Genomic DNA, 24,721 nt, shown 5'->3' on the forward strand with positions numbered 1-24,721 from the left:
GGCCAGCCGTGTCCCGAGCGGCGCAGTCCCGGTCTCGGTCCCGGGACGGCCCGGGAGAGGCCGTGGGCGACACCTCCTGCCCTCGGCGATGCGGGCGGGGGCCGAGCGAGGCCGGAGTTTCGCTTTCCCGAGTGTGGCAGGCGGACGGTGGCCCTTTCCCTAGGGAATGCTCTCGGGATCCGCGCGGCAGCAGCTCCTCTCGGAGCGGCCCTGCCCCGGGGAGGGGGTTACTCACAGGATGAAGCCACTCACAGGATTATTCCAAAACTATTGATTACTTGATAAAAGTAATACTCTAGTCTCTGAAATCGCTCCTGCCGGCGGAACACGCCGTGCTTCTTCTTTTACTTCTACTTTTACTACTATACTTCGCCAGTATAGAATTCAGTGTGACCACAGTGCCGTTGGTTCTTCCTGAAATAATATGTCAGAGTCTTTTTTTTTTGTTGTGATTACTAGATTTTATTCTCTCAGAAATGCCTGGGAAATTTGAACAACTTTGAGATAGTATTTCTCAGCAGGTTGGTAAACTTGGAAGTTGTTCAGATTTCAGACGAAGTTGGTGGTCCAAGAAGGTGCTGTGTTAGGGCTTTGCACTGCAAAAATCCGAGTGCTCTGATAAACCTGTATATCCTGCTGGGTTGTTAAAAACTTCAACCTGTATTTCATTCTCGGTGTTGCTGACTGGTAGCTGTCTTAGACTCTGATGTGCAGGGAGCCTTCTAAACCACCCCTGGTGTTGGAGGGCAGCTTGGGATTTCTAGTGAAGAGGACTGCGTAGGAATTGTTTAATTTAAGGATTAAATTGTGTCAAATTTTAGCAAGAGATTAAGGGAAGGCCATCAACAGATTTGTTTGGCCAGACTAGGTTAGGATAGCTGTAATTGTAAGCAGTTCTTTACTGGATGGGTTTTTGGTTGGTTGGTTTTTTACATACCAAGCAGAGAGGCGGGCTCTTACCTTCTTTTTCAAGACCAGGAGTGTGAAACACGTTTGCACATTTGCACATTTGCACTGGCTGTATGAAGTGATGGTTCAAATATCTCTTCAGAGTTGACATTTAAAGCAGAAGGGACATTAGAAAAATGAAATTGAGAAGCTGAAGTTGTGGTTACATCTACAATGTTCAGTAATTTGAAGAGGCTTTTTTGTAGTCCCAATATCATCTTGATGTTTATTAGGAATTTTTGTTTCAATAGATAACTTCAAGGAATTCATACATGGTTTTAGTTTTTTACCATTCACTGTAGTACTTTGTACATGTTATTTGTGCTACAGATTTGAAACTTTAAAAAAAAAAGAAAAGGGATTCCACAAAGCGCTGTGAGGACCTGAGACCTGTTCATGTTTGCCTACAGAAATAGGGAAAAAAAGTGAAAGTGCAGAAAAAGCACTGTGATCACTTTTAAACTGAAATGGTTGTTCAAAACCATTTGGTGGTAAGAAATGAACATGCAATGTAATTTAAAATAAGTAAATATCAAGACTTGAAGTGTTCATGCTGGAAGTTATATAACTTTTAAATCTGTGAACAGGTGTCATTCAATTTCTTACAATTTGCTTGTCAGTGAAGCAGAGCTGAGCAGCTCAAGTAGCTGTGTGTTTAACCCCACCTGGCAACTGAGCACCACACAGCTGCTCACTCACTGCACCCCTGAAGAAACTGGATGGCTGTGAGAAAACTCATGGGCTGAGATAGGAACTGTTTCATAATTGAAATAAAATAATAAGAAAAGTAATGGTTTAATAGTTGTAATGAAGAGGAAACTAGCAGAGGGAAATAAAATCCAGTAAGTGAAGCAAATGAGAGCAATTGCTCACCAGCAACCAACCATTGCCCAGCCAGTCCCTGAGTAGTATTTCCCTCCCAAAAACCTTCCTGCTTTTATTGCTGAGTGTGATGCTTTATGGTCTGGAATATCCCTTTGGTCAGCTGGGGTCAGCTGTTCTGGCAGTGTCCCCTCCTGGCTTCCTGTACACCCCCAGCTAACACCAGCACTCCAAGTGGGGCCAGTAGATCGCGATTCAGCTCTGTAGTTTAGTCACAAGGAGAAAACTTCTCTTTTCTAAAGAAATCAGAAGATCAGTGTTTTTTAAAGCTATAGCTGTGAAATACTTGTTGCTACAAAAACTTACTGAGTTTCAACATCTTTGACTGCTGTCCTGTTTCCTCTTCATTCTGCCAAAGCTGCAGTGCAGTGTGAGTATGAGAAAAGTGGGAAGGAGCAATGTTTGTCCCAGGCTTACCACAATTACTGCTCCAGCACCTGTAGGCATGTCTGTTCCTCTGTACCACTCCTGGCCACAGGGCTACTATAAAACCCACACTTGATTGAGTACACAATCCCTTTGTAATACACCTTTCCACATTTCTGCTAAACCTGCTGGGAAGACTGTGGGATTCCTGAATTATATAAACATTGGTGTTTGCTGGTGTATCCCCATGCCTCCAGTTGTAACCTGGAACAGTGAACAAACCTGTGACAAGTTCTTTATGGAAGTGTTTATAGATTTCACTGAAATCCTGATGAAAGCTGTGTAGTGTGAGGAAGGTAATCAACAGTATTCCAGGGACTTTTCCATGCTCTGGGAGAGTGGAAAGGCAAGTGTCATTGTTGGGGACTTGTGTGCTGGGTCTCACCCAAGCTTTGTGTGGATGGAGTGACACCAGTCCCAAACAGACACACCCGAAATTCTTTTTCTTTGCATGTTGTCTTTTCTACCTGCAGATTGCATCAGTGCAATTTCCCTTCTTTTATTCATAGTAGTGCTGTGGGTAATTGGAGCTTCTATATAACCTTCATAGCACCATAGAATTAATATTCCAAATACAGGTTGCCTTTCCCAGACAGTACTGAGTGAAAAGACCTGCATGTGTACAGAGGGATCGTTGTGTGCAGCAACAGAATGGAGTGTGGCTCTTGGGGAGCTGTCTGATGGTCCTCAGGAGGAAGGGGGAAAGGGAGATGCTTGGTCAGCATTGATGCCATGAGACCTTGTTCCACAAAGAAAATGGTGGGCAAGCTACAGGAAGTGGGTAGGTGGGGAGGAGGAGAGGAAGTCTGCATTGAACCCACAGTAGTTTCTTGGTGGTGGTCAGCATTCCTATCCTCAAAATAACCAAAATAACAATTGGTGGAGGAAAAGTTGCCCTACAAACTCATTAAAACATGGCGAAGAAGCAAAAATGGCAAGTGTAGATATATTAGATATATTTGATATCTAATATATCTAATTTGGTATAAAAGCTTTGAGTTCAGTTGGACATGCTTAATTGTTTGGGTTTCTTTTTCCTTTAATACAATTACTTCTTCTTTCAAATTACAGCAGAGGTAAATAGTATTTTTAAAATATTGAAGTTTCACCACAAACCAGGCTTACATTGGTTAGCAGCTACCATGTGGCCTATCATACTGTTCTGTTTTTCAGGAGAACAAGAGAGATTAGAAATAATGTTGAAAATTATGATACTTAGATTGTTTAGTATACTAATAAAGCCCCACCTCCCTGCTTTAGTGTTTTTAATTTATAAAGGAAGAATTGGTGTTGAGGCAAAGTGTAAAAAATTCCCAGTGAAAAGGAATTGGGAAGTAGGCAACAACAGTGAAATCATGATTAACATTAAATACTATCAGAAACAAATACCAGCCAATTAATTTTATGCTGGTAAAAGTCCCTTTTAATTTAGTTATCTTCTTGCTGCTGATTTGAGCCTAATTATTTGTCAATTGCCATTAATAAATAATACCTTTTGTTATGATTTTCTCTCTTTTATGTTTTAGATATGTCTGCTGCAAGTGCCAATCCTGTCCCATCTGCACCACCTTCTTATGAGGAAGCTGTAGGAATCAATGTGAACTATCCTCACCCCTATCCCGTCCCTGACCCTGGACTGAAGCCAGATGGGAAGGGAACGAACCTTCCTCCACACATGGGACAGCCTCCACCAGCAAATAACCCCAGTAAGCCTCCAGAACTCTTCTGTACCTCATGTTAAGGTGGTATCAAAGTGGTTGTATAATAGGTGTTGTTAGAAGATGAAAAATTGTGGTTTGCAGGTGTTCAACACCTGCCAAAAATACTTTTGAAGAGAATAAGATTAATCTTTTCTTGTGAATCCCTCAGTGTGCAGTGATATCAGTAACATCATTTGGCTTTCTGCAGTTTTTAGTGCAGCTTTATTTTTAAGACATTGTATTTCTGCATTAGGAAATGCCATGGTTATTTCTGTCATTGTGGATTTCATTGTTCTGAGCCCTGAATATTTCAGTTATACCTGGTTTAGAGGAAGTTGATTGCTACTCTTTTTTCCTGTTCCTCGTGGAGTAACCAGCCATTTCTCTGCTCAGTTACTGTTCAGACGGTGTACGTGCAGCAGCCAGTTATGTTTTATGACCGCCCAGTTCAGATGGTCTGCCCTTCCTGTAACCAGGTGATAGTGACGCGTCTCTCGTACGACTCAGGAGCTTTGACCTGGCTGTCATGTGGTGGCCTCTGCCTTCTGGGGTAAGTCAACTCCAATTTGCACTTTTACCTTGACTTTTTTTAGCTCTAACATAGAGCTAAACAGAGCTCTCAGGTTTTCTTTCTTTGTGTGGGACCTGAGCCTTCAATTAGCCTGCATCTGTGTCCTACTGGACCTTAAAGCAGTTCTGGAACATTACAGTAATGGACTCCATAGCCATGTGTGTTCTTCCTAAAGCTTATGGCACCAGTTTTGCTGATTGCTTTTGAACAAAATACATTTTACCTTTTGTGTGTATAAAAAGTGGTAAAGCAGTGTTTTTCTTTCTTTTTGCCTCTGCAGGTGTATAGCAGGCTGCTGCCTAATTCCCTTCTGCATTGATGCCCTAAAGGATGTGGATCACACCTGTCCGAAATGCAGCGCTCTTGTTGGCTCTTACAAACGTTTATAGCCAGTGTTTATACATTGAATGATGAAGTTGTTTAGCACCTGTACAAGCCCTCTCTGAAGCATTATGGAGACTTTCCATTTTTCTGTGCATCCTGTCACTGGAAACCAATAAAAAGTAATGTTTATTGCTAGATGGTTTGAATACACAATTGCTTGAGAGGAGTCTCACTTAGGTCTGTGAAGAACATACCTAATCTGTATGGGCCACTCAGTCCAGCACCAATGGAGAGCATGGAGTATTTCTTTTTTTGCTTAATACAGGACAGGTTGGTGATATTCTTCAGTTAATTGTGTCTCAGGCATGATGCACATTGTACTTGCATTGAGACTGTAAAGTCTCAGCACAGAGCAAGCGGAGGACAGGAGGACAGGAGAACTATTTAGGCTCATGCTTTGGCAGCAGCACTGTTTATGAGCTTGCAGGGAGTTGCCTCAGAGACAGGTGCTCCTCCTTGAAAAAACAAATCTTTTGTTGTCATCTTTTTATGAGCACTAGAATTAATTGTAAAACTTTTGTAGTTTGAAGAGAACCAAACCTGAAGGCTTCTTCCTTCTTGGAAGTAGCTTTTCCAAATGGACAATTCAGGTGGTTGTGCAAAAATAGTGAATGAATCTAGTATCTGAATTTTCTTGCCAGTTTCAAGTCTAGTCATGTTTCTAATCTGAAGTAAAGATGTTCATATAGAAGATATTTGTTCAGTGGTTTTTGTTAGGCTGAAGGCTTTCTTAACTGCTGATTGAAAGTCTGTGAAGTGTTTTCTTCATGCCAGTGGAAATGCCCAGAGAGCCTTGGTTAGAGCATTGGAAAACTTCCTTGTACATTTACGTAAGTCAGCTGATTGTCCATAAACAAACCTCAGCCTTACCTTAAGGCTCAAATTCCACCTGAAACACATAAACAAAACACCTGGGCTTTTAGTTGTTGATCTGCTCATTAATTATTGTTTCTTTATGAAGAAGGTAAAATGTGTGTTAAGGAGTTTCTCTGATTTTTCTAAATTAAATGAAAGATGAGTTCTGCTTTTAGAAACTTAAGCTGGATATGCTTATTTAAGATGATAATCACAAAAAATTAGGAAATGAGGCTCTGAAGGTTGAAGTAATTTCTGTGTCATAAGCAACTGGATCAAACAACATTTTGATGCATATCACAGAATCTGAACCACAAAATCAACTGGGTTAGAAAAGGCCTTTGAGATCATCATATCCAACCTGTGTCCTAATGCCACCTAATCAACCAGGCTGTGGGTGCTGAATACCACACCCAGTCTTTTCTGAAATACCTCCAGGGACAGTGACTCCACCATCTCCCTGGGCAGCCCATTCCAACATCTGATCACCCTTTCTGGAAAAATCTTCTTCCCAATGTCCAACCTAAATGATACCTGTCCAGAAAAGGCAGACAGGTGTTTAAACAAGGCTATGTTGGTAACACTGTATTAATATCTGTAAAAAGCTAAAATAAATACAAATAAAAAATACTGCATTTACTGTTCTTACCAAATGTGCCTTCTGTATATATTTGGTATAATTTGGTTTTTCAAAAGTCTTTCAACACTTTGTGTTTGAAATCCAGTAATTTTGTAGATCATGTACAATCTCTAGTCTTTGTCTTAATTAGGTTTTGTAAACTGATGCTGCTTGTGAGCCAGTCTGCAAGTGATTTAAGAGCTTCCTTGTGTATTTGGAAAAGGTTTCTGGTCTCCTCATCCTGTAAGAATGTACATCAGGATCTACTCACTGGGAAGAGGATGATGGAGATAAAAAGCTGGTGGTTTTGTAGCTTTCCATGCTGGTGAGGTGCTACCAACAAGTGCTGTTGTCTGCTGGTGCACCACCAGAGTGCTCTCTGTGTTCTTGAAGGGCTTGGGTGATGCTGCATTGAATTTTCTGTTCTGGTGACACGAGCAAGTCCTGTGCCTTACTGGATGTGACAGAAAATGTGCTTCTTGTCAGTTTATTGTCAGAGCAAGACAAAAAGAAGCAATGAAGCTCACAGTGTTTCCAAAATTGGGATTTGCTTGCATGGTAAGAAGGATTTTTAATTCTTTTAGTACCTTGTCAGTCTGGTCTGGATAATCCTGCTATGTATTAATTTACTAAGTCTTCTAATTGTTATTACCTTAGCTCCCCTTCTCTCTCCAAAATGATGGTTGGAAAATCTGAAGTCGTGGCACCAGAATGCAAAACACTGAATTTTTTTTTTTAATTTATGTGGACTGTCCATTGATTAAGTTCCTTGTATGGATTGAGAATAGGACACACAATGTTGGCAGCTCTTCCTTCCAATTCAGCATTTTGCAAGACTTTCTGCTGCCCCTTCTGCAGTTGTGTTTCCTTAAATGCAAAGTGTGTTTATTCTCCTGTGTATGGAATAATCTACAGACTGTGCCAAAGTAACCTGCTTTGTTAAACCTACCTTGGACAAACAAATGCAGGATATAACTTGCTTTGTGTGAAAGCACTTTGTGTTCATGTTGAAATTACTGTTTATTTTTAAAACTGACTCTATTTAAAATAAAAACTTTGTCTTTCCTATCCAGTGCTTGTAATTGGAAAATTATAATATTTGGAATGTTTCCAAACACATGAATGGCTGAAATGTTAAAAGAAGAAATGTAATTACAGGGAGAAATTTTTCAGAGTCTCACCTGGGCCAAGTATCTGATAAATGGCACTGTCTGCCTTGCAGACCAGCTGTCGCACACAGAGCCACACTGAAAATGTGTTGTTTTCCTGCAACCCGGGCCCTAGAAATATTTTTTCAATTAAAACTTTTGGGTAAAACTTCCACTTGTAATGCTGAGATTGCAAGCTGAGAGGGAAAGGTCCCTCCTGAGACTCCTTTTCTCCAGGCTGAGGCCCCCCAGCTCCCTCAGCTGTTGCTCATCAGGCTTGATGAGGAGCTCCGCTGCACGTCTCTGGTCACGCTGCAGCACCTCACTGTGCTTCTTGGTGCGAGAGGCCCGGAACTGGACACCGGACTGGAGGTGCAGCCCCATCATCCCCTTTCCCTGCAGCCATCGCTGACCCTTTCGCTCTGCCCGCCCTCGCCCTGGCTGTGCCGTGGGCTCCCCGGGGCTCGGAGGCGGATTTTGGGGCCGATCCGCCGGGCAGCGACCGCTGCCAGAGCCCTGCGGCGGACAGGTGGCCCCTCCATCGCTTAACTTCGGCTGCGAAAGCGCCCTGGAAAGCGTTGGTGCCTCGCAGCGCTTCGCGGCGTTTTCCCCACAGGTGGGGGGCGTTCGTGCTGCTGCCTCGGGCCGTGCCCGGCGCTGTGAGGGGGGCTCCGGGCCGTGCCCGGCGCTGTGAGGGGGGCTCCGGGACGTGCCCGGCGCTGTGAGGGGCCCCCGGCTGCGGGCTCTCGGCGGTGCCCGGCGCTGTGAGGGGGGCTCTAGGACGTGCCAGGCGGAGCTGCCGGCCATGGGAGGGCTGCGAGCGCAGGGAGGCGGAGGTGCGGCCAGCGCCCCGGTGGGTGTGGGACCCTGGCCAAGGGCACTTCCCTCCTGCCTTCGGCTGTTGGGGCTCACGTCAGTGTTACGATAGTATTAATTTAATATTATTTTTGGGGCCTATACAAAGCGGGCTTTGTAAAAGCTCAGGCTTTCTTGGCAATAATGGTGAACAATTCTCTGGTGTCCACGGACAGGCTTACCCTGTTGTGTGACAGATGGTACTTTTTATTAAATTCGTTTTCCAAACTTGCGTACCGTATCCATTAAAATGGATGAATACTTTTCTGAGACTTACAGCCAGAGTGGATCTCTAGTGTGTCATTAAACCAGTGTGTTTGCAGCATGTGTGTCAGATTTTCTTCCATTTTTTAAGATTATCTAGGACAGCAATGTGCTGGAAATTTCTCTTCAGTAGGTTCTTTTTCTGCCTGTTTTGGGGGTGGTGTTTTGATTTTTTAGGAAAAGCTCACCTGGTGTTAGGTAGGAAAAAATGCATACAAGATGTTGAGTCTTGGGCTCCATCCTGCACTTGCCAATCACTACATGAGAGATGTCACCTGAGTCAAGTGCGCAGGGCACTTACGTGATATTTTATCTTAAAGATTTGACTTCAGTGTGCATTTAGGACCTAGCTGCTATTCAGGCATTTAATTCCATATTTAGATGTTTCAATAAAAACTGCCCTGGTTTGCAGTGAGCAGTAGCTCAGCCTAGACCAGAGGGCTTGCAGCAGGAGGAAACAAGCATTTGCCTGCCCACACAGCTCCCCTTGGGAGGTGCTGGCACACAGGCACGGCTGAGGTGTGGCCATGGCTCAGGGGTACATGGGCTCTGAGTGCATGGGCAGTGTGGGAAGAGCCCTGGGCCAGGAAGAGGGGTCTGCCTGGAAGGCCTGTGTTTGCTGTGTTCTACAAACCTGATTGGTACCAGAAGGATGGTGGTTCAGTGGTTTTGTGTGTTATTCACACACAATTTCACCCATTTGAGGTTTGAGACTTTGGTGGGATGAGCTGCTTCCCATGAACTTGCTTGCTCCCAATGGAAACCCCTTCCCTTTACTCCCAAAGCTTTGGCTTTCATCCTGTGTGCTTTTTGGTTGATTGTCAAGGGGTGATTGCTAGGGTGGCTTTTACATTTGTTAATTTAGTTTAAACTCACTGTATGGAATTGTTCTGAGCATTTGCTCCATTATGATGCCATATACCTATTTTTTTTTCCTTGCAGTTTTGTGGGATTTCTAATAGATTAACTTTTATTTCTCTTCTTTTGCAAAAAGGCTGAAATGCTGTTGGGAATGGGATCGGGGTGATGTATCTGTCTCTCCCCCTTACCATAACCTCCCCCTCCCCTCTGCAGGCTGCCCCTACCAGAGCCCCTCCTCTGGCAGGAAGAGGGGAGTTGAAATAGTGAGCTCCTGCTTTGTGAAGGAAATTTTCTTTCAGTGCCTTGCTCAGAGGTGCCTTTGAGAGCAGAACTGATGTGTTTTTGTTAACTTATGGTCTGAGGAGGTGATTTCGATGGCCACAGGGTTGCTCGCCATCATTTCACTCTGTGCTGTTGTGGCTGGAGCTTCAGGTAGTAAGTAGAAGAAATTTTTCCTCTGCTAAGATTGATCTCTCTCAATGCAGAATACTTCTACTAAGAAATGTTCTCACTAGGAAAACTTCAGAGAATTGTGTTACAGCTTGTAGATTTGCAGTAATTCTTGTAGCAGCTTTGTCTGGATTTTTAGTGTAGTGTAGCAGTTTGCTTTGCTGAGCTCTTTGGGTGGTACTGGGCAGGTGGGAGAGCACTCCTTGGAGAGGATGCATTAAATAGTGCATCTTCCTTCAGCATTCTGGGGAAAGCAACAGAAATAGTGAGATTGTGTCAGTCTGTATACTTGATAGAAAAACTCTCATGGATTTATTTATTTGTTTTAAGGACCATGCTTTGATTTCAGTAATTTCACTGAAATTCAGAAGCAGCAGGTCTGCCTTGAGCTGCACAGAAATTTGCAGCGCTTCTCTGTTCTGTTACCTGTCATTGCAGGATCCTCAGAGAGGTTAAGTTATGGAGCTTCCTGTTCTGCAGAATGTGCAGGTGAGTAAAAGAAGATAAGAAAAGAGGAATTTGAAAACTTGCACAGGGATATTGTGTTCTGAGAAGAATGATACTTATCGCTGAGTGATCAGCATTCATGGAAGTAGCAGAGAAGTTCCACCAAGGTTTACCAGGTCCACACCTGCCTGAAGTGTGCATTCTGTGAACTCTGAAAAACTCCTAAACATTAGAGCTGAGCAAAGGACTAAACCAGTGTGGGACTAAGCCCAGCCATGAGTATGAAGAGCAGATCTATTTCACCCTGCTGTGGTGAAAGTCCTGCTTTGCTGCTCTCTGAAAGGTGCTGAAAGAGCATCGTGCTGTAAATGCATTACATATCTGTTCTGCCCTTGGAAATTAACTTCTTGCCTTGAAGGAAATTGTGAGGTTATATGCTTGGGAGAGGGGAAGTCATTTCACGCTCCCTACAGGAGCTATGGCTGGCACACAGGGTGTTTTCAGAAACCCAGTTCTTTCAATTGAAAGTCCAAGTGGGAGCAATCTAAATATCCATCCCTTTACTTAGCTGATTTCCATGGCTGAAAGATTAAAAGATAGAAAAAAATAGAGAGAAGGGGAAGTTTAATAGGCTAAAGTAACACCCTCTTTTTTTGTTTATTTCCTAGGACACAGTGCATCTTACTTCCACAAAAGAGCTAGATACAGCTACAGGTATTCAGCAGTCACCAACACATTCCTGCAGGGAAATAGTTACAAAAGCAGTGGCATCTCTCTGGAGAGCACAGTGATCATTGAAGTATTGGGGAATTGCCAGATAGTTTTGAAAGTAAGTATTGTCATAATTGTTTGAGTGATTGAAATGAGCTGATGTGGAATCTTATTTTTCTTTGGGATTATTGCTACATTTCAAACATTTGTTTTTCATGTAATTAAAAGCTACTTTGATTCTGGATCTCATAATTAGAATTGCAGTATTTCTTTGATGCACTACAACTTGAAATTAGGTATTTGCCAGTTTTAAAAGGCAGATTAAGCAATAATTGTATTATTTTCTAAGTGGCACAACAGTTTCATGGTTTTGTGTTATGAAGTACAGAACTGGAGGTGAAGCCAATCCTTGAAAGGAACTTGTTTTACTTTAAAGCACTTTGATATCTGTAGTAATAATTTTAAAATAGCAAGCATTTTAAAGAGAACTTGAGGAACTTGTATGATGTGCTGGATTGGTGCCATTCCTAGCCCAGTGTAAAATTCAATCTTGTACCACTCCATTCATCACAACAGGAGATCTGTCTCTGACAAGAGCAGCAGGGCAGTTTCAAACTGTAGAGCTTCTCCTAGGGTTAGTCCTGTGGTAGGCCAGGTGGAGAAATACAGTGCTTTAGAACTACAGGGGCAGCAAGGAAAATCAATTTCTCAGCTGCCTGGGCTTTCCTTCAGGTTAACAGAGGGGATAATTCACTGGTTTTGCTTAGTAGACGTGTCTACTAAATGCACACCCATGAGGCCAACAAAGAGCACAGTTATCTCTGTCCTAGCACATGGATAAAAATTAACTGGTTAGTGATTTGATGGAAAAGGGATATAATAGTGCTGTATAAAATGGGTTTAATAGTGAATGAAACTTCTTCACAGAAGAACTTTCTGGAAACTGCCTCAGATATACCACTTGAAGATAGGGCTAATGCAGTTCTGTTGCAACACTGAACCTTTGTTCATAGTCTGTGATGTTTGGTGTGGATATCCTGATGTGATAAATCCACAAGTTCCTCTTGACAATGAAATATATTGCCTATAATCTTTGCTCCTAGGTGCAAGATGTACAGATTAAGAAAAGTTTTGCATCCAGAGAGGAGTCTCTGATGGAAATGGACAGTCTAAGGTAGAAAACTTTCTAATTGGTCTGGTTTTTGGGGTTTTTTTGAAACTATGTGGCTTAGGAGCAGCTTGAATGGACACTGCTCACTCTGCTTCGTACTCTACTTAATTTTAGGGGTTTTCTTTGTTTTGGTTTGGTTGGTTGTTTTTTTAGATGAGGATCCAGATATGAGCACCATAAGCAAAAATGAGAGAATGAGAGACATTTGGTCTGAGCAGGTTTTTCTTCAGCGTAATTTTCATCCCTTTGTATGTAAAAAGCATTTGGATAGTAGACAGTTCAAATTATTTTGAGTACAAATCACCAGGCCTCTAGCAGCACATGTGGATGGCAGCTCTCAGAGCTGCAGATGTTACTTCTACAGACTCTGGCATGTTGCAGTACATTTCAGAAGTTCTTGGTTTAAAAGATTCTCATAAAGCAAAACTTTGTGTTTTTTTCTTCCAAGGTATTTATATTTCATTTATTTGTCCAATGATATTTTCTTCCTTTTCTGTTTTTGGGTTTAGTAGCTCATTCATAACATATGTCAGTGTTTCTCATTGACTTGCCAAGGTATAGTCTCTAGTATAGATGGCTATACAAAAAGATCTCCTCAAACTGTGGAAGTCTGGCATTTTCCCAGAGAGTTGATGCTTCTTGTGTCATCAAAAAAAAAAGCAGTTCTGTTGTCTGATTAAGCTCAGCCTTGTAATCTTCCTCTTTGTCCTGCCACTTGGATTCTCAGCCTTTAAACAACACTGAGAGCTGAGGTAATTGACTCAATTCAAAGGGTCAAAAAGAGCAAACTTGGGGTAAATGCATTGCTTTTTATATTCATCAGGAAGAACTTTGTGTTCTCTCTATGGGCAGTGGTATCAGAGTTCAAATGAGTGTACAGGCACATCTTCTGTCAAGTTATTTGCAAGATTTTCATAGCAGTAAGAGCAGTTGTGTATTGTTTGCAGAGAAGCCAAAAAAGAGAGGTAGCAAAGAAAGCATTCAGTGAAGCTTGGCTATTTAGAATAATTATTCAGACAAGTGAGCCTTATTAGCATTTGCCTCAGCCTATTGTGAATATACAGTAGTCTAGCTTGTCCTCTGAACATGCATGTAATTTCCACAGATGGTAGCAAAAACAGGCTCAGTTGCCTGGGAGTTCAGAAACCTTTATCATATATGCCCAGTCTCTTCTGGAAGGACTCTATCCAGATGTTGTATATTAAAGTTTTATCTCTTGCTTTGTGACTGATTGACTAGATGAATAGTTAGTATCCCAGTTAATGTGCAGATGACCTGTCTAGCTCCCTGTATGGGAGCTGACCATTGGACTACAATAAATTTCTTCCTTTGGATGGTTTGTTTTTCCCCATTTAGAGGGAAAATATATGATTAAAGTATGTTACATTAGGAGTGAAAATCAATGTTAAAAAGTGATCCCTTGGAACGGTAGAAAACACTGTACTCTCAGCCTGGGATAGTAAAAGCCATTAGGAAGTGTACTAACAGCAGAGATTGGGGAATAAGTTAGGGATAGAGCCTGAGTATTCACACCTAGCAGAGCAGGAAGATACGGGTTAGTTGGGAAGCAATTGTTCTTGTGTGCATCACAGCTGAAGAGGCGAGGCGTGGTGCAGTTACTTTGCCATTCAGACATGCCTACCAAAGGCACCCTGAGTAATAAAATGGAATTTCTCTCTTAATTAAACAAGAATCATTGCCATTAAGTACATTTACTTGTAAATAATTTGCCAGGACTGCTTTTATTAAGTGTTGCAGTTATGTTGAGGATACTGTAATTATCTTGAGCAGATTTGGTTTTTGGGTTTCACAGGTTTTTTTTAAGGACTCCTTGGGTGAGGCTGAGTTTATGAAGAATAGAGGCTTGCTGTAAAGAATAGAGATTCAGAGTGAGACAGATGCATTGTGGAAGAACAGCTCTGCTAAGGAAAATCTGAGTCTAATGTCATAAATTGACTCACACACTTTGAAGCAAGAAATGATAAACTTTTTTATCACAGGGAAATACTAGAACAGCATCCTCTTCGTTTTTCTTTCCGTGATGGGAAAGTTCTGAAGCTCTGTCCTGTGAGGGGTGAACAGACCTGGGCACTGAACATCAAGCGAGGCATTCTCAGTGTGCTGCAGACAGCGCCAGAATTCTCTGCTGGTGCTGTTGTTGAGGAGGTGAGTCTGTCAGTCATGCTCTGAGGTGACTCCTAGCTCTTGTACATGTTAAGTCTACTCCACTTGTAAATAAATAAAGAGTTTTGCCACTTGGCTCAGCAGACAGTGGCAGTCATCTGATTGCTTCTTGTAGTGAATGTTCTAAAATTATCTCGGGCTACTGCTGCGTGTCAGTGCTTAGAGAGATGTTCTGCAGTAGGGCTTGGCACACCCATACATAATTGAAGTTACTCTTCCTAGTAATGCTCTTCTGAATTAATGCTTCCCTGCATGCCCACAACATTTTAAATGGAAAAGCATATGTCTGTAATTATCTGATTCAGAATAACACAGTGAAATTAAACAAACCAACAGAGCCTGGCTACTATAAACTTGACCAAGGTCGTTAAAATTATTTGCCTTTTCATGGCTTTTGTGGCAAAACTGGTTTTCTGCAATGGGGAATTTAGATCTCTGTTGTTATTACAAAAAAAAGTAATTATTATAACTAATTGCAATAACCTACACTATCTCCTTGTATTTTATGTGTGTGTGTGTGACTCAACAGTGTATGTTTGTTACTAGGTGGATGTCCTGGGAATATGCCCAACCAAGTATCAGCAAAAGGGTCCCATTCTTGTAAAGACAAGGGACTTAAACCTCTGCTCCCATCGCTCTTCTGGTTTGACTTCTATGCAGTCTGTTGTTCTTCCTCATGTGTCAGTAAGTTTTGGAGAATGACACTGACTCTTGCTTTTGACTCATTTGAAGAGTGTCTGCCCAAAGTTGAGTTCTTAGCAAAGAAATGGTGAATATTATTTTCCCTGTAATGTCTGTTATTCACAGAATTTGTTTTAATGCAAATTTGCATTGCAGTTGATGAATGTTACAGTATAAATGCAAGAGGCTGTTAGGCACCTGGATTAAACTCTCATTAAAATACTTTACAGAGGTAAACTGAAAACAGTCTGTGGGAGGGAGGAATCGAGAGATGTAAGAAAAAATACATTAGAAAAAGAAAGTTATTATTTGTAGAAAACTTTGGGAAGATAGATTTTCTAAATACCAGACTTGCAACTTTCCACTGTTGACAGAAAATACAGTCAGTGTTTAGATCTTGTGCTATTTTTATTAGGTGAATATCACCTGTCACCTGTTTCTTGTATTGTATCTACTATTCATAATTTACCAGACTTTTTTTTTTCTACTTTACTGGCCAAAACTATCTGATTAACTTTGAGGCTTTGTGAATTGAAATGAATTGACAACATTTGATGCTGACAGTTAATAGCAGTTTTTTTCAGTGTTGAAAAACTAGACTAAAATTAGGAGTGCATTAACCTCCACAGGCTGGGCACTGTCAGAGGTGTGGACGAGAGACTTCCTACTATCCCAGAACTGGAATCCTCTGTAAAGCTGGGAGAGGAAGGATTGGGTAGGCTGACACAGGTCATCAAGAATCTTCCTGAAGTATCTGTTTTTCTCAGTCTGAGCACCAGATTGTGTCCTCCCAGCTGGAATGTGTCCAGAGCATTAGGGATGGGGTCCTGGAGGAGGCCAAATGCAGCGAGTCCGACCGCGTGACGCTGCTCCCTCAGCAGGGCAGCGGGGCAGAGACGCAGACCCGGTGTGTGCTCAGACTCATGCACATGGAAACAGACACACTCTACAGTAAAGGTGACTATGCTTCTGCTAAAGTAAAGTAAATTCATTTCCTAGAAAAATTGTGACTTTGTCTTGCCTGTGAGAACTCTTTACACCCATGATTTTCACCTTTAATGGATTAAGCTGCTTTAATGTGGATGTTTTTACAGGCTGGTCTGAGCTGTCCCTTCTTTTGGGGCTTGGGCCTGCCATAACAAAACTGTGTGGATTTCCAAAACTGGGTAGGTTTCTAACAGTGATGGTCTGTAATGGCTACCTCCCCTTTATCTACTTTACATACTTCATGCACTTGTATGACGAGCATCAGCCTTCCCAGGTCCGTGGAAAATTTTTAGTTTTTATATAAATGGAGCCTCAATAATTGCAAGTCCTAATGGAATTAAGGACATGCCATGTCTGAGAACTGTTTTAATTTTTGCTCCTTCTTTGCTCTGTATGTTTCTCCTTAGGAAAATTATTTTACTGAAGTCAACAAGTGTGTTGCCTGAGGAATGATTTCCAAGTTGAACTCTAAATGTTGAGGAACATGTTTTTTGTCTGCTTCTAAATAATTGTTTGGTTCTTTTTTTAAAGGAACCCTCAAATTTCCATAACGCTCTGTTTGTAATTATACAAACATAAGATGATAGAATTTTTCCTCAGGAAGAGGTTCAGAGCCAAGCCATTGATTTTTCTTTGCACCTAGATCTCCTGTTCACTTTTTGGGGGGTTGAAGTGTGGGACTAGTGATTAGATGACATTGGAAAAGGTGAATGTAAAGTAGCAGGGCCATACAAAGAGATGGATGGGTGAAAAATAGGGCTTTTTTTCATGTGTATCTTTGTCTTGTTTCCTCATGCTTTCTTTTGGGTTACATTTGTCTTTGTTTTGTTGTGTTCTTAAATTCAAGCTGACTGCACTCATGTTAATATTCATACAGGGAGAAATAAAGGCTCAGAGAGGAAGTTTCCCCTTGCATATAGGGTTAATGATAGCAAATGGCCAGCAATCACCAGAGATGTGATTTTTCCTTTATGTTCCTTATTCCAGGGGACTTTGAGGATCTGTATGTGACTGACATTCTCTATGAAAGGGAGGTAACTAAGAGGGAGGTCACTGGAGCAGAAGTGACTGAACTGGTGTGGAAGCTTTGCTTAGCACACAGTGCAAGTTATGAGGTAAGCTGTACCGCCTCTGCCTCCTTGGGAGGCTCTTTGTGGGCTGAGAATTCTCCTGCACAGATAAGAGGTGACCAGGAGAGCAGCAATTTTGAAATACTGAAGCCTTCCATTGTTTTGGACATCTTAAAATGTGGAATTAGAAAAGAGAAAATGCTTTGAAATGTTGTTTTCTTATATAAACAGTAAATCACACTGAGGAGTTAAAACATACTGTAGCCCTCTGAATATTAGGCAAAAGCAATTTTGAACTGTATTCTAAATTAATCTGAAAGAAAATGTCCCAAATTTTTGTTTTGCTGTGAAAAAACAAAAGCAGATAAAGTATCTGGTTTGGGTTATCATTGGCAATTTTTATACTTTATTGTAAAACACGTCTTTTACAGCTTTGGTGTGTAATAGTGGTAGTGCTGTTGTCTCCATGTTTGTTGGAGTTCTGCCACCCTTACATTGCCTCATCCCCTCAAAACAGTTTGCACATGAAGCCCTTGCTTCTTGGTCTTGGCTGGCAGGTTCCTTGTGCTTCTGATGAACTCTAACAACCATCGTGTTTTCTGGGGGTGCTTGGGTCCAGAGGGAATCTCTGCCCCCTAGACCATTTTCATTGGTGAATGCTGCTAAGATGGGGTGGAATCTTCTGGTCATGTGGAACAGGCATTGGCTTAAATATTTTTTATGACGACCATCATTCTAGATGAGAGTCTGCCTGTCTCCTTAGCTCACTTGGGTGTTATATTTTTTGTTGATACTGGCAGCAGCTGAATCAGTCAGTAATTGTCTCTGTGTTTGAAATTAAGATCCCCATCTCTGAAATTCAGAGGTTATCAAGAACACGTGTTAGGTTATCAAGAACACCTGTTATGTACAATACAGAAGGATCAACAGATGATGGTGCTTAATCACTGTTCACCTGGGATCAGCTGAGGGCAAACAGAGGACATTTCATACCCCATATCCTTCAGAGAGTGGTTCTTGCTAGTAGTGAAGCTCCTACAGAGAAAAATAAGGGAAAAATGTAAATGTGAAAACAGAAGAAAATACTCTTTAAGTAATTTTTGGTCAGGATATTACTGACCAAAATTACTAAATTTGCTAAAACAAGTATGGTCTAATGGGAATGGCACTAAACAGGGCATTGATGCCTCCATGAATTTGCCACTGATGAGTTTAGTCATCTCATTGCTGATATATTCCCTGTCCTCTGAGGTTCTTGTCAGATTGTTCGTACTTTGGAGCAAGGTTATTTCCTGTGCAGAGGGGCTGAGATCTCTCCTGTGAATGCACATAGGTACAAGTGATGTTAACAGAAAGCTTCAGACCCAGGAAGGAAGGTGTTCACCTTCCTTGTTTAGATTAAGTCCCATGTCAAAGAACAGAAGCTCTTCCTTTCATTCCCTGGGCTGGACACAGATACTGAGGGATGGAGGAGAGGCTTTATAGGGACTGGAGACAAGTGCAGTGCTGGATTGTAGCTCTGCAGTGATGTCCTGGGTGTGTTCATCCTTCTGTTAGTGTCCCCTGTGATTCATGAGCACAGGTAGGTGTTCATGTTTTGTGTGTGAGACTTCAGGGCAAGGCACAGGGTGGAGCAGCGTAAGTCACAACTGCTGAGGCCATCACCTTCAATCAGCTGTGATAAATTCCAGCCCCAGACCTCAGTCCCAGCCTGTTAAATGGTGATCATAGCTGACCTGGTATCACAGCCTGACTAAAGCCTGGGCATGGGGCTGAGGAGAAAGCAGCAGGTGGCCTTTGTGGGTGTTGCAATATTTGGGATAGGCTTCTTGTCTCTGAGTTACAAGCAGGTCTGCCATCTCTTTTAGCTGAATGCTATGGAGACTGGGGCTGTGGAGGGCCAAGACAGCTGTACAATAATGGTTGGTGCTAATATAGAATAAGAGCAGACCTTCCTCTTGAGGAAGGATAATGCTTAATTCCATGTGATTGTCACTGTACAGCAGTATGAAATAGCATTTAGGTACAGACTAGAGGGTCACATACTGCCTGGAAAATGTTGAAGAAAGAAATTACTGCAGGAGACCTGAGAAGCTGTGTAAATCCTGCCTTCTATGGAACACTCTTAATTCAACGTCTTTGAATGAATGGGAGATGATTTTTCCCAGTAACAGTGGGATGTCACTTCTGCCCCCAGAAAGGCTGACTGGCTTCATGTGTGGGAAATTTATATTTTTTTCAATCACTAAGATTAGCACAAGTGGCTGCTGTCTGTGCCACTGCCTGAAAGAGAAGTGAATTATTCATCATGTGCCTGTCCCAGCACAGAGTTTGATTGGTTGTCAACCATTTTCACTGTTTCAGGGTGTTCTTTCTGTGTGACCAGACATTTCAAAGAGAATCTTTATCATCCCTCATTTCAACCAATGAAATGTCCTTTGGGCCAAGAAAGAAGTTATGGGAATGCCCACAGTGTTGCTTGGGAGACAGCTGCACTGTTATGCATGTAGAGCTTGTTTGTCCCTTTATTGTTTGGCTCTGAATGAGGTGAGATTATGCATTTCTTTCAGGACACAAAACCAAGAATAAATGGAAGGGAAAAATCTCCAACTCCGGGGAAAACAGTGAAGGGATGAGAAAATGGAGGTGGAGATGGTGTCAGTTCCAAGGAAGCAAAGTTGTTGTTTAATTTTTTAATGCTATTATGAGACAAGATTGAATTTCAATGTGGATGTAGATTAGCTAATGGACCATTAAGTGAACAAGCTGCCTGCTGACAAAGAATGGAAAAAGGGATGGGGAGAAGGGACCCTCTCTTGAGAGAGGCTGGAGAGAAGCCTGTCACACCACTTCTGCTGGGGCTGCATTTCCAGTGACTGGCTGGGATTTGGTGCTTGGTTAGTAGCTCTGGTCAATGTGTCTGGGTATGTCAGATTTGCTTTGCCTTGCTCCTGGACCCCAGTCTGACCCAAAAAAGTTTACTCTTAGGGCATGATCTTTCATTTTTGTTTGGTTTTGGTTTTTAGGGTGTTTTCCCTTGTAGGGCATTCTAACTGCTTGGTTTTATCTAGTTTCTTTTCTTAAAATATGGCAGGTCTGCAGGTAGAAGGATAATCAAGCTTCTATGAAGAATAAAAGCCAGGCTTTCTTATGTTTCTTTCAGAGGTGGGAATGGGAGCCAGATTTGAATGTAGTTTGTTATTATGATACTACAAAGAGAGGAATTTGCAATGACAGCTCAATTTTAATGCAGCAAACCTTAAAAAATGAAAACAGCCCACCTGGTCAGACAGTTCATTCTAAAGATTTATTATTAGAGAGTAAAAATAGCTGCTTCTCTGCAAAATTTTGCATGGAGTTATTAGATGAGAGCTTGTCTAGTCAGCAGGTGTGAAGCAGAATGAAGTCAGTTTACAATCTAAAATTGCATGACCTGAAAGTAAATCAGTCTGGCAGTTTTATCTTGACCTGTGCTCCAGCTGATGGGCCACCTGGGCTCAGCAGCAGCTGCACATGCAGCTCCTTGTGATGAGATCTGTGAGGGTCCCCTGCTCCCCAGTAAATTTGCCTGTGGAAAAATGCACATAGGGCCCATGCTTTAGAAATGCTTTTAAAAAATTATTATTATTCACTAACTCCGTAGTGTCCAGGCTTGGAATTTCTTTTTAAAATAGATCTCGGTGGTAATGAGGGGATGGAATGGAATAGGAGGGAATGCACATGGATCTATCTGAATTCTAAGTATGGAATTATAAATGTTAACAGAATTAATATGTAGGTATTCACATACAAGAACAGGTTTTAATTTGATGAAATTATATATTATTTCAAAGAATAATATAAATCCCCAAAGAATAAAAAAAATAAACTGTATCTGTATTGGATCTGACAAATTGCTCCCTCAGCCTATCAAACAAAACAGTGAGAAATTACTCAGGCTTCTTACTGAAAGACAGCTTCTTGTTACTGAAAATGGCTTGGCAGTCTTAAATTAAAACTGAATGCTGGCACTGGGTTATTCCATGTTTTCATTGTTTTTGGGAGTGGCTCCTGGAAGGAAGGTCAGAAAGTCAAAGTCGGTCTGTCCCCAAGCCTTTGGAAATGTGACTCAGTGAAATTAGACTTTGTTTGTATGATTTTTATGTAAGGAAAAATGTTTTCTTTGGACCCATAAATTTAGTCCTATGTCTAAGCCTTTCACATCTGAGGTGAATAAAGCATTGAAATGAATCTGACGTGGATTGTGTTTAAAACTTCCACATTATAAAGTTCAGTTAACATGAACATACAGGATATTGTATTGAACATTCTGCTAATTTCTCAAGTAATGAGACCTATCTTCTTTCTTGAACTTTGGATCAAGTCTCAGAGGAATACATCCACGTGCTATTTAGCATTTTAAATGCCAGGTAAAGTAGCTGCTGCATGATGTAGCAATTCCTCTTAGTGAGAGAGACCAGCTCTTCTGCCTCTAGTTTTTCAGCTAATTCTATGCTGCCTGCAGAGGTAAGGGCAGTTCTGCCAGGGCTTTTCCCCAGTAAGATGGAATCATTTCTCACAGCCCAAGTGTTCTCAAGTGAAACTTCTAAGTGTTGTCCAAATCTCAGTTAAATGATCTTTCACATAAGCCTAAGATTAATATACAGTTAGCTTGGCCACTTTTTCATTTGTGTCAAAGCTGTCAGCAGTTTGGGTCATAAATCAGGATCTTGCCATACAAACTCAGAGAAGATTGACTTTTCTTCTGGACTGTAGCCACACTGTTGCCTTTTGGTTTGTTATTCATTGGTATGCCAGTGATATGTGTGGTGGTCACTGAGAACTGTTGTCTGAGGGACTAACTGACATCTAAAGCAAAAGCCCTTCTCCATATACGTTTGCAGTCTGGAGAGAAAAGCAAATGAGGAAGGAATGTAAGGACACAGGGAAGAAAGAGGGTTCAGTCTCAGGTTACATTGTAAATCAATGGCAATGCCCACATAACCTCTTGTGCTCTGTTCTCTGAGGCTGGTTTCTGCACCTCTTGTGTTTGGGCTTCGACACCTTTCCCTTGAGGCCTTAAGAGCACTATGGCAAAGATCATCATTTAAGTGCAGAGACAATTGGTAAGTCTTCTTTAATTGCATTCAAAAATATGCAAGAAATAAATGTTTTGCAAATATTTAAATGTTTTAAATCTCTGCCCAAATGTTGGATTTAAATTTGGGGCATTTTAAAGGAATAATTTGTATTGCAGATCTTGTTTCTGCAATGGGATGACATTCTCTCCTCACTGAATGAATGTTATGTACAAAATAGACTTACCTATTCCCACAGCCAGATTTCCTGTTTCCGAAGCAATGTGAATGGGAAACCTGAGTCATGGCTTGGATGGAAATCAGTTCTGCTGCTTTTAAGCTTATGTTGCCATTTGTTATGAAAAAGATTACCTGGATCTGTACCTTTGATGCCCTTATTAGTTGTGGGGCAGAGGACACAGATGTTAGGCTGGAAGTATGGATGTGCTGGAGCTGCATCTTTCAGTAGCAGCTTGATCTCAGGAAGGTTTATGTCAATTGTAGAATTGTGGCTTTGAAGATCAAGACCCAACTCATCTGCAGTCAGGAATAGTTCTGATCCAATGGTTTGAGACTATCAGGAATACTAATCCAGTATGATTAAAATCAGTAAATTTTTCTCCCTTCATAAAATTGAAAATAATGAAACAATTATTTTACTTGGCTTCAGTGCAAAATGTCATCAGCCTCTTTGAAATTAATCGAATGCCAAGGTTTATGTTCACAACAATATCTTGATGCAAAAGGGGCAAATTTTGTTTTGGGTTAGGTTTATTCTCATCCTTTGATAAATAGTCATGCTAATATTCTTCAGTATTAGATAGTAATTAAACTACTCTGCCTCTTTTATATTACCTTTAGACTAATTTTACTCAGGACATGGTTATTAAATTTAGGAGTGAAAGAGAATCCCATGCAGATCCCACTCTGATTCTTTTACCCCATCTAGTTTAACTGCTTTCTAGTTAATGCAAAAGTGTCCTTCCATCAGTGTAGGAGGCAGGTACAGAATATTTACAGAGGGCCTCTTAAGAGCTGAAATGCGTATTGTCTGTCGTGTTGGTGTAAGCTTTCCCCTTAGATAAGGTCTAAAAAAGCTCAGGAAGTAAAAGCTGATCAAGCTAAAAAGTCAATTCAGTTTTAATATTTTAATTGGTTACTTGTGTTACAGGTAAAATGAAAGGTAAAAGCCACCTTAATAAAAAGTCAGTGCTTTAAGGTACCTCAGTCTTTAGAAGTCAAACCTGGGATATGATGTGGTTTAATTCTCAGAGAAAGCAACTGAATATTTTCTTGAAAATCTGGTTAGGTACTATTGAAATGCATTTCCAATCACATCCTGTCTGAAACATATTTCTATACCAGAAAATAATATTGATTTCTGTGGAATCTGGAATTTGCTAAGCCATTGGACATTTATTTACTTTGAAAGAAGCCCAGTCTCAATGTACTTGTTATGTGATACCTAAGTATTTTGGTCATTTTAGGAGTTTTTTTGTACTTTTTTCTTGTGTTACAGGCAACCATTAATAGATGCTCTCCCATCTTGTGCCACAGAGGCATGTGTTGTCCTAATGAAAGACCTCATAGCTTCTGGAGAAATTGAGGAAGACAAAGTAGAATATTTCTTCTGGTCATTTGCATTCATTCCTAATCCCACCTCGGGCATGATTGAATCTCTTGCTGTGAGTGGATGTTGTTTTTCCTTTTTTGATTTGTAATTAATCTAGGTGGCTCATAATTTTTGTATTTTACAGTAAGTCTTTTTCACAGATTTATACAAAGCTCTGTCCGGGTGATTTTGTTGAAGTTGAATTTGAGTATGTAAATATTTTGATACATTTATAATCTGTGGTATGTCACAATAGTGATTCTCATTACTTTTCTGAAACACCTTGTTCTTTTTGTGGTTGTTTACAGCCTTTGCTGAAGTCACCTAGAGCAAGCCAGAGCTGCTTCTTGGGAGTAACTGCTCTTGTACATAGGTTTTGTTCAGCTCACAGTTCCTGTGCTGTTGTACCTGCTGTGCAGAGTGTGATGAGGACTCTTGGGAAATTTTTGGGAGGAAACTGTACCGTGCAAGATCCAGAACATCTCAGCAAGGTATTGGTTGTACAGAGGCACATGATATAGGGCTTTACTTTTCTGTTCTCTTTACAGTCTAGAACTTGTTTGATGAAAATGGTATTCAGCCATGATTACAAGCTTGGTAAATGAATATTCCTTGCTAGAATGAGCTGATAAAATTTTGTACTCCAACAAGTAGAACCTATCAATATGGGTTTTCTTGTGTGTAGAAATAAAGAAAAGCCTTGGATTTCCTGATGAAGCGAACTTCATACCTTTGAGCAATATGAAGAACACATATCTGTTGATAAAGTATTATTTTAATTTAGTTATTCTGTCCAGAACTCTATGTTGAATCACTAAAATGTCAAAATATCTGTGAT

The 24,721-nt window shown here is 41.1% G+C and overlaps 2 protein-coding genes across 2 annotated transcripts in view; both read left to right on the plus strand.

The window, feature by feature from the left end:
• Window positions 1–6,406, plus strand: part of LITAF (lipopolysaccharide induced TNF factor) — an 8,821-nt gene extending 2,415 nt beyond the window's left edge. Inside the window, exons 2-4 of the mRNA XM_005420427.3 lie at window positions 3,783–3,962; window positions 4,350–4,506; window positions 4,808–6,406. Coding sequence (XP_005420484.2) covers window positions 3,783–3,962; window positions 4,350–4,506; window positions 4,808–4,916 — 446 coding nt within the window. The 3' untranslated portion in view covers window positions 4,917–6,406. The remainder of the gene's footprint in view (window positions 1–3,782; window positions 3,963–4,349; window positions 4,507–4,807) is intronic.
• Window positions 6,407–9,838: 3,432 nt separating this feature from the next.
• Window positions 9,839–24,721, plus strand: part of LOC102040547 — a 72,123-nt gene continuing 57,240 nt past the window's right edge. Inside the window, exons 1-12 of the mRNA XM_031056575.1 lie at window positions 9,839–9,948; window positions 10,402–10,452; window positions 11,079–11,239; window positions 12,225–12,295; window positions 14,293–14,458; window positions 15,023–15,160; window positions 15,925–16,114; window positions 17,132–17,259; window positions 17,646–17,650; window positions 22,221–22,319; window positions 23,791–23,956; window positions 24,192–24,374. Of these exons, the coding sequence (XP_030912435.1) occupies window positions 9,888–9,948; window positions 10,402–10,452; window positions 11,079–11,239; window positions 12,225–12,295; window positions 14,293–14,458; window positions 15,023–15,160; window positions 15,925–16,114; window positions 17,132–17,259; window positions 17,646–17,650; window positions 22,221–22,319; window positions 23,791–23,956; window positions 24,192–24,374 (1,419 nt within the window). The 5' untranslated portion in view covers window positions 9,839–9,887. The remainder of the gene's footprint in view (window positions 9,949–10,401; window positions 10,453–11,078; window positions 11,240–12,224; window positions 12,296–14,292; window positions 14,459–15,022; window positions 15,161–15,924; window positions 16,115–17,131; window positions 17,260–17,645; window positions 17,651–22,220; window positions 22,320–23,790; window positions 23,957–24,191; window positions 24,375–24,721) is intronic.

The sequence above is a fragment of the Geospiza fortis genome, unplaced genomic scaffold, assembly GCF_000277835.1.
Source record: "Geospiza fortis unplaced genomic scaffold, GeoFor_1.0 scaffold237, whole genome shotgun sequence".
Taxonomy (NCBI): Eukaryota; Metazoa; Chordata; class Aves; order Passeriformes; family Thraupidae; genus Geospiza; species Geospiza fortis.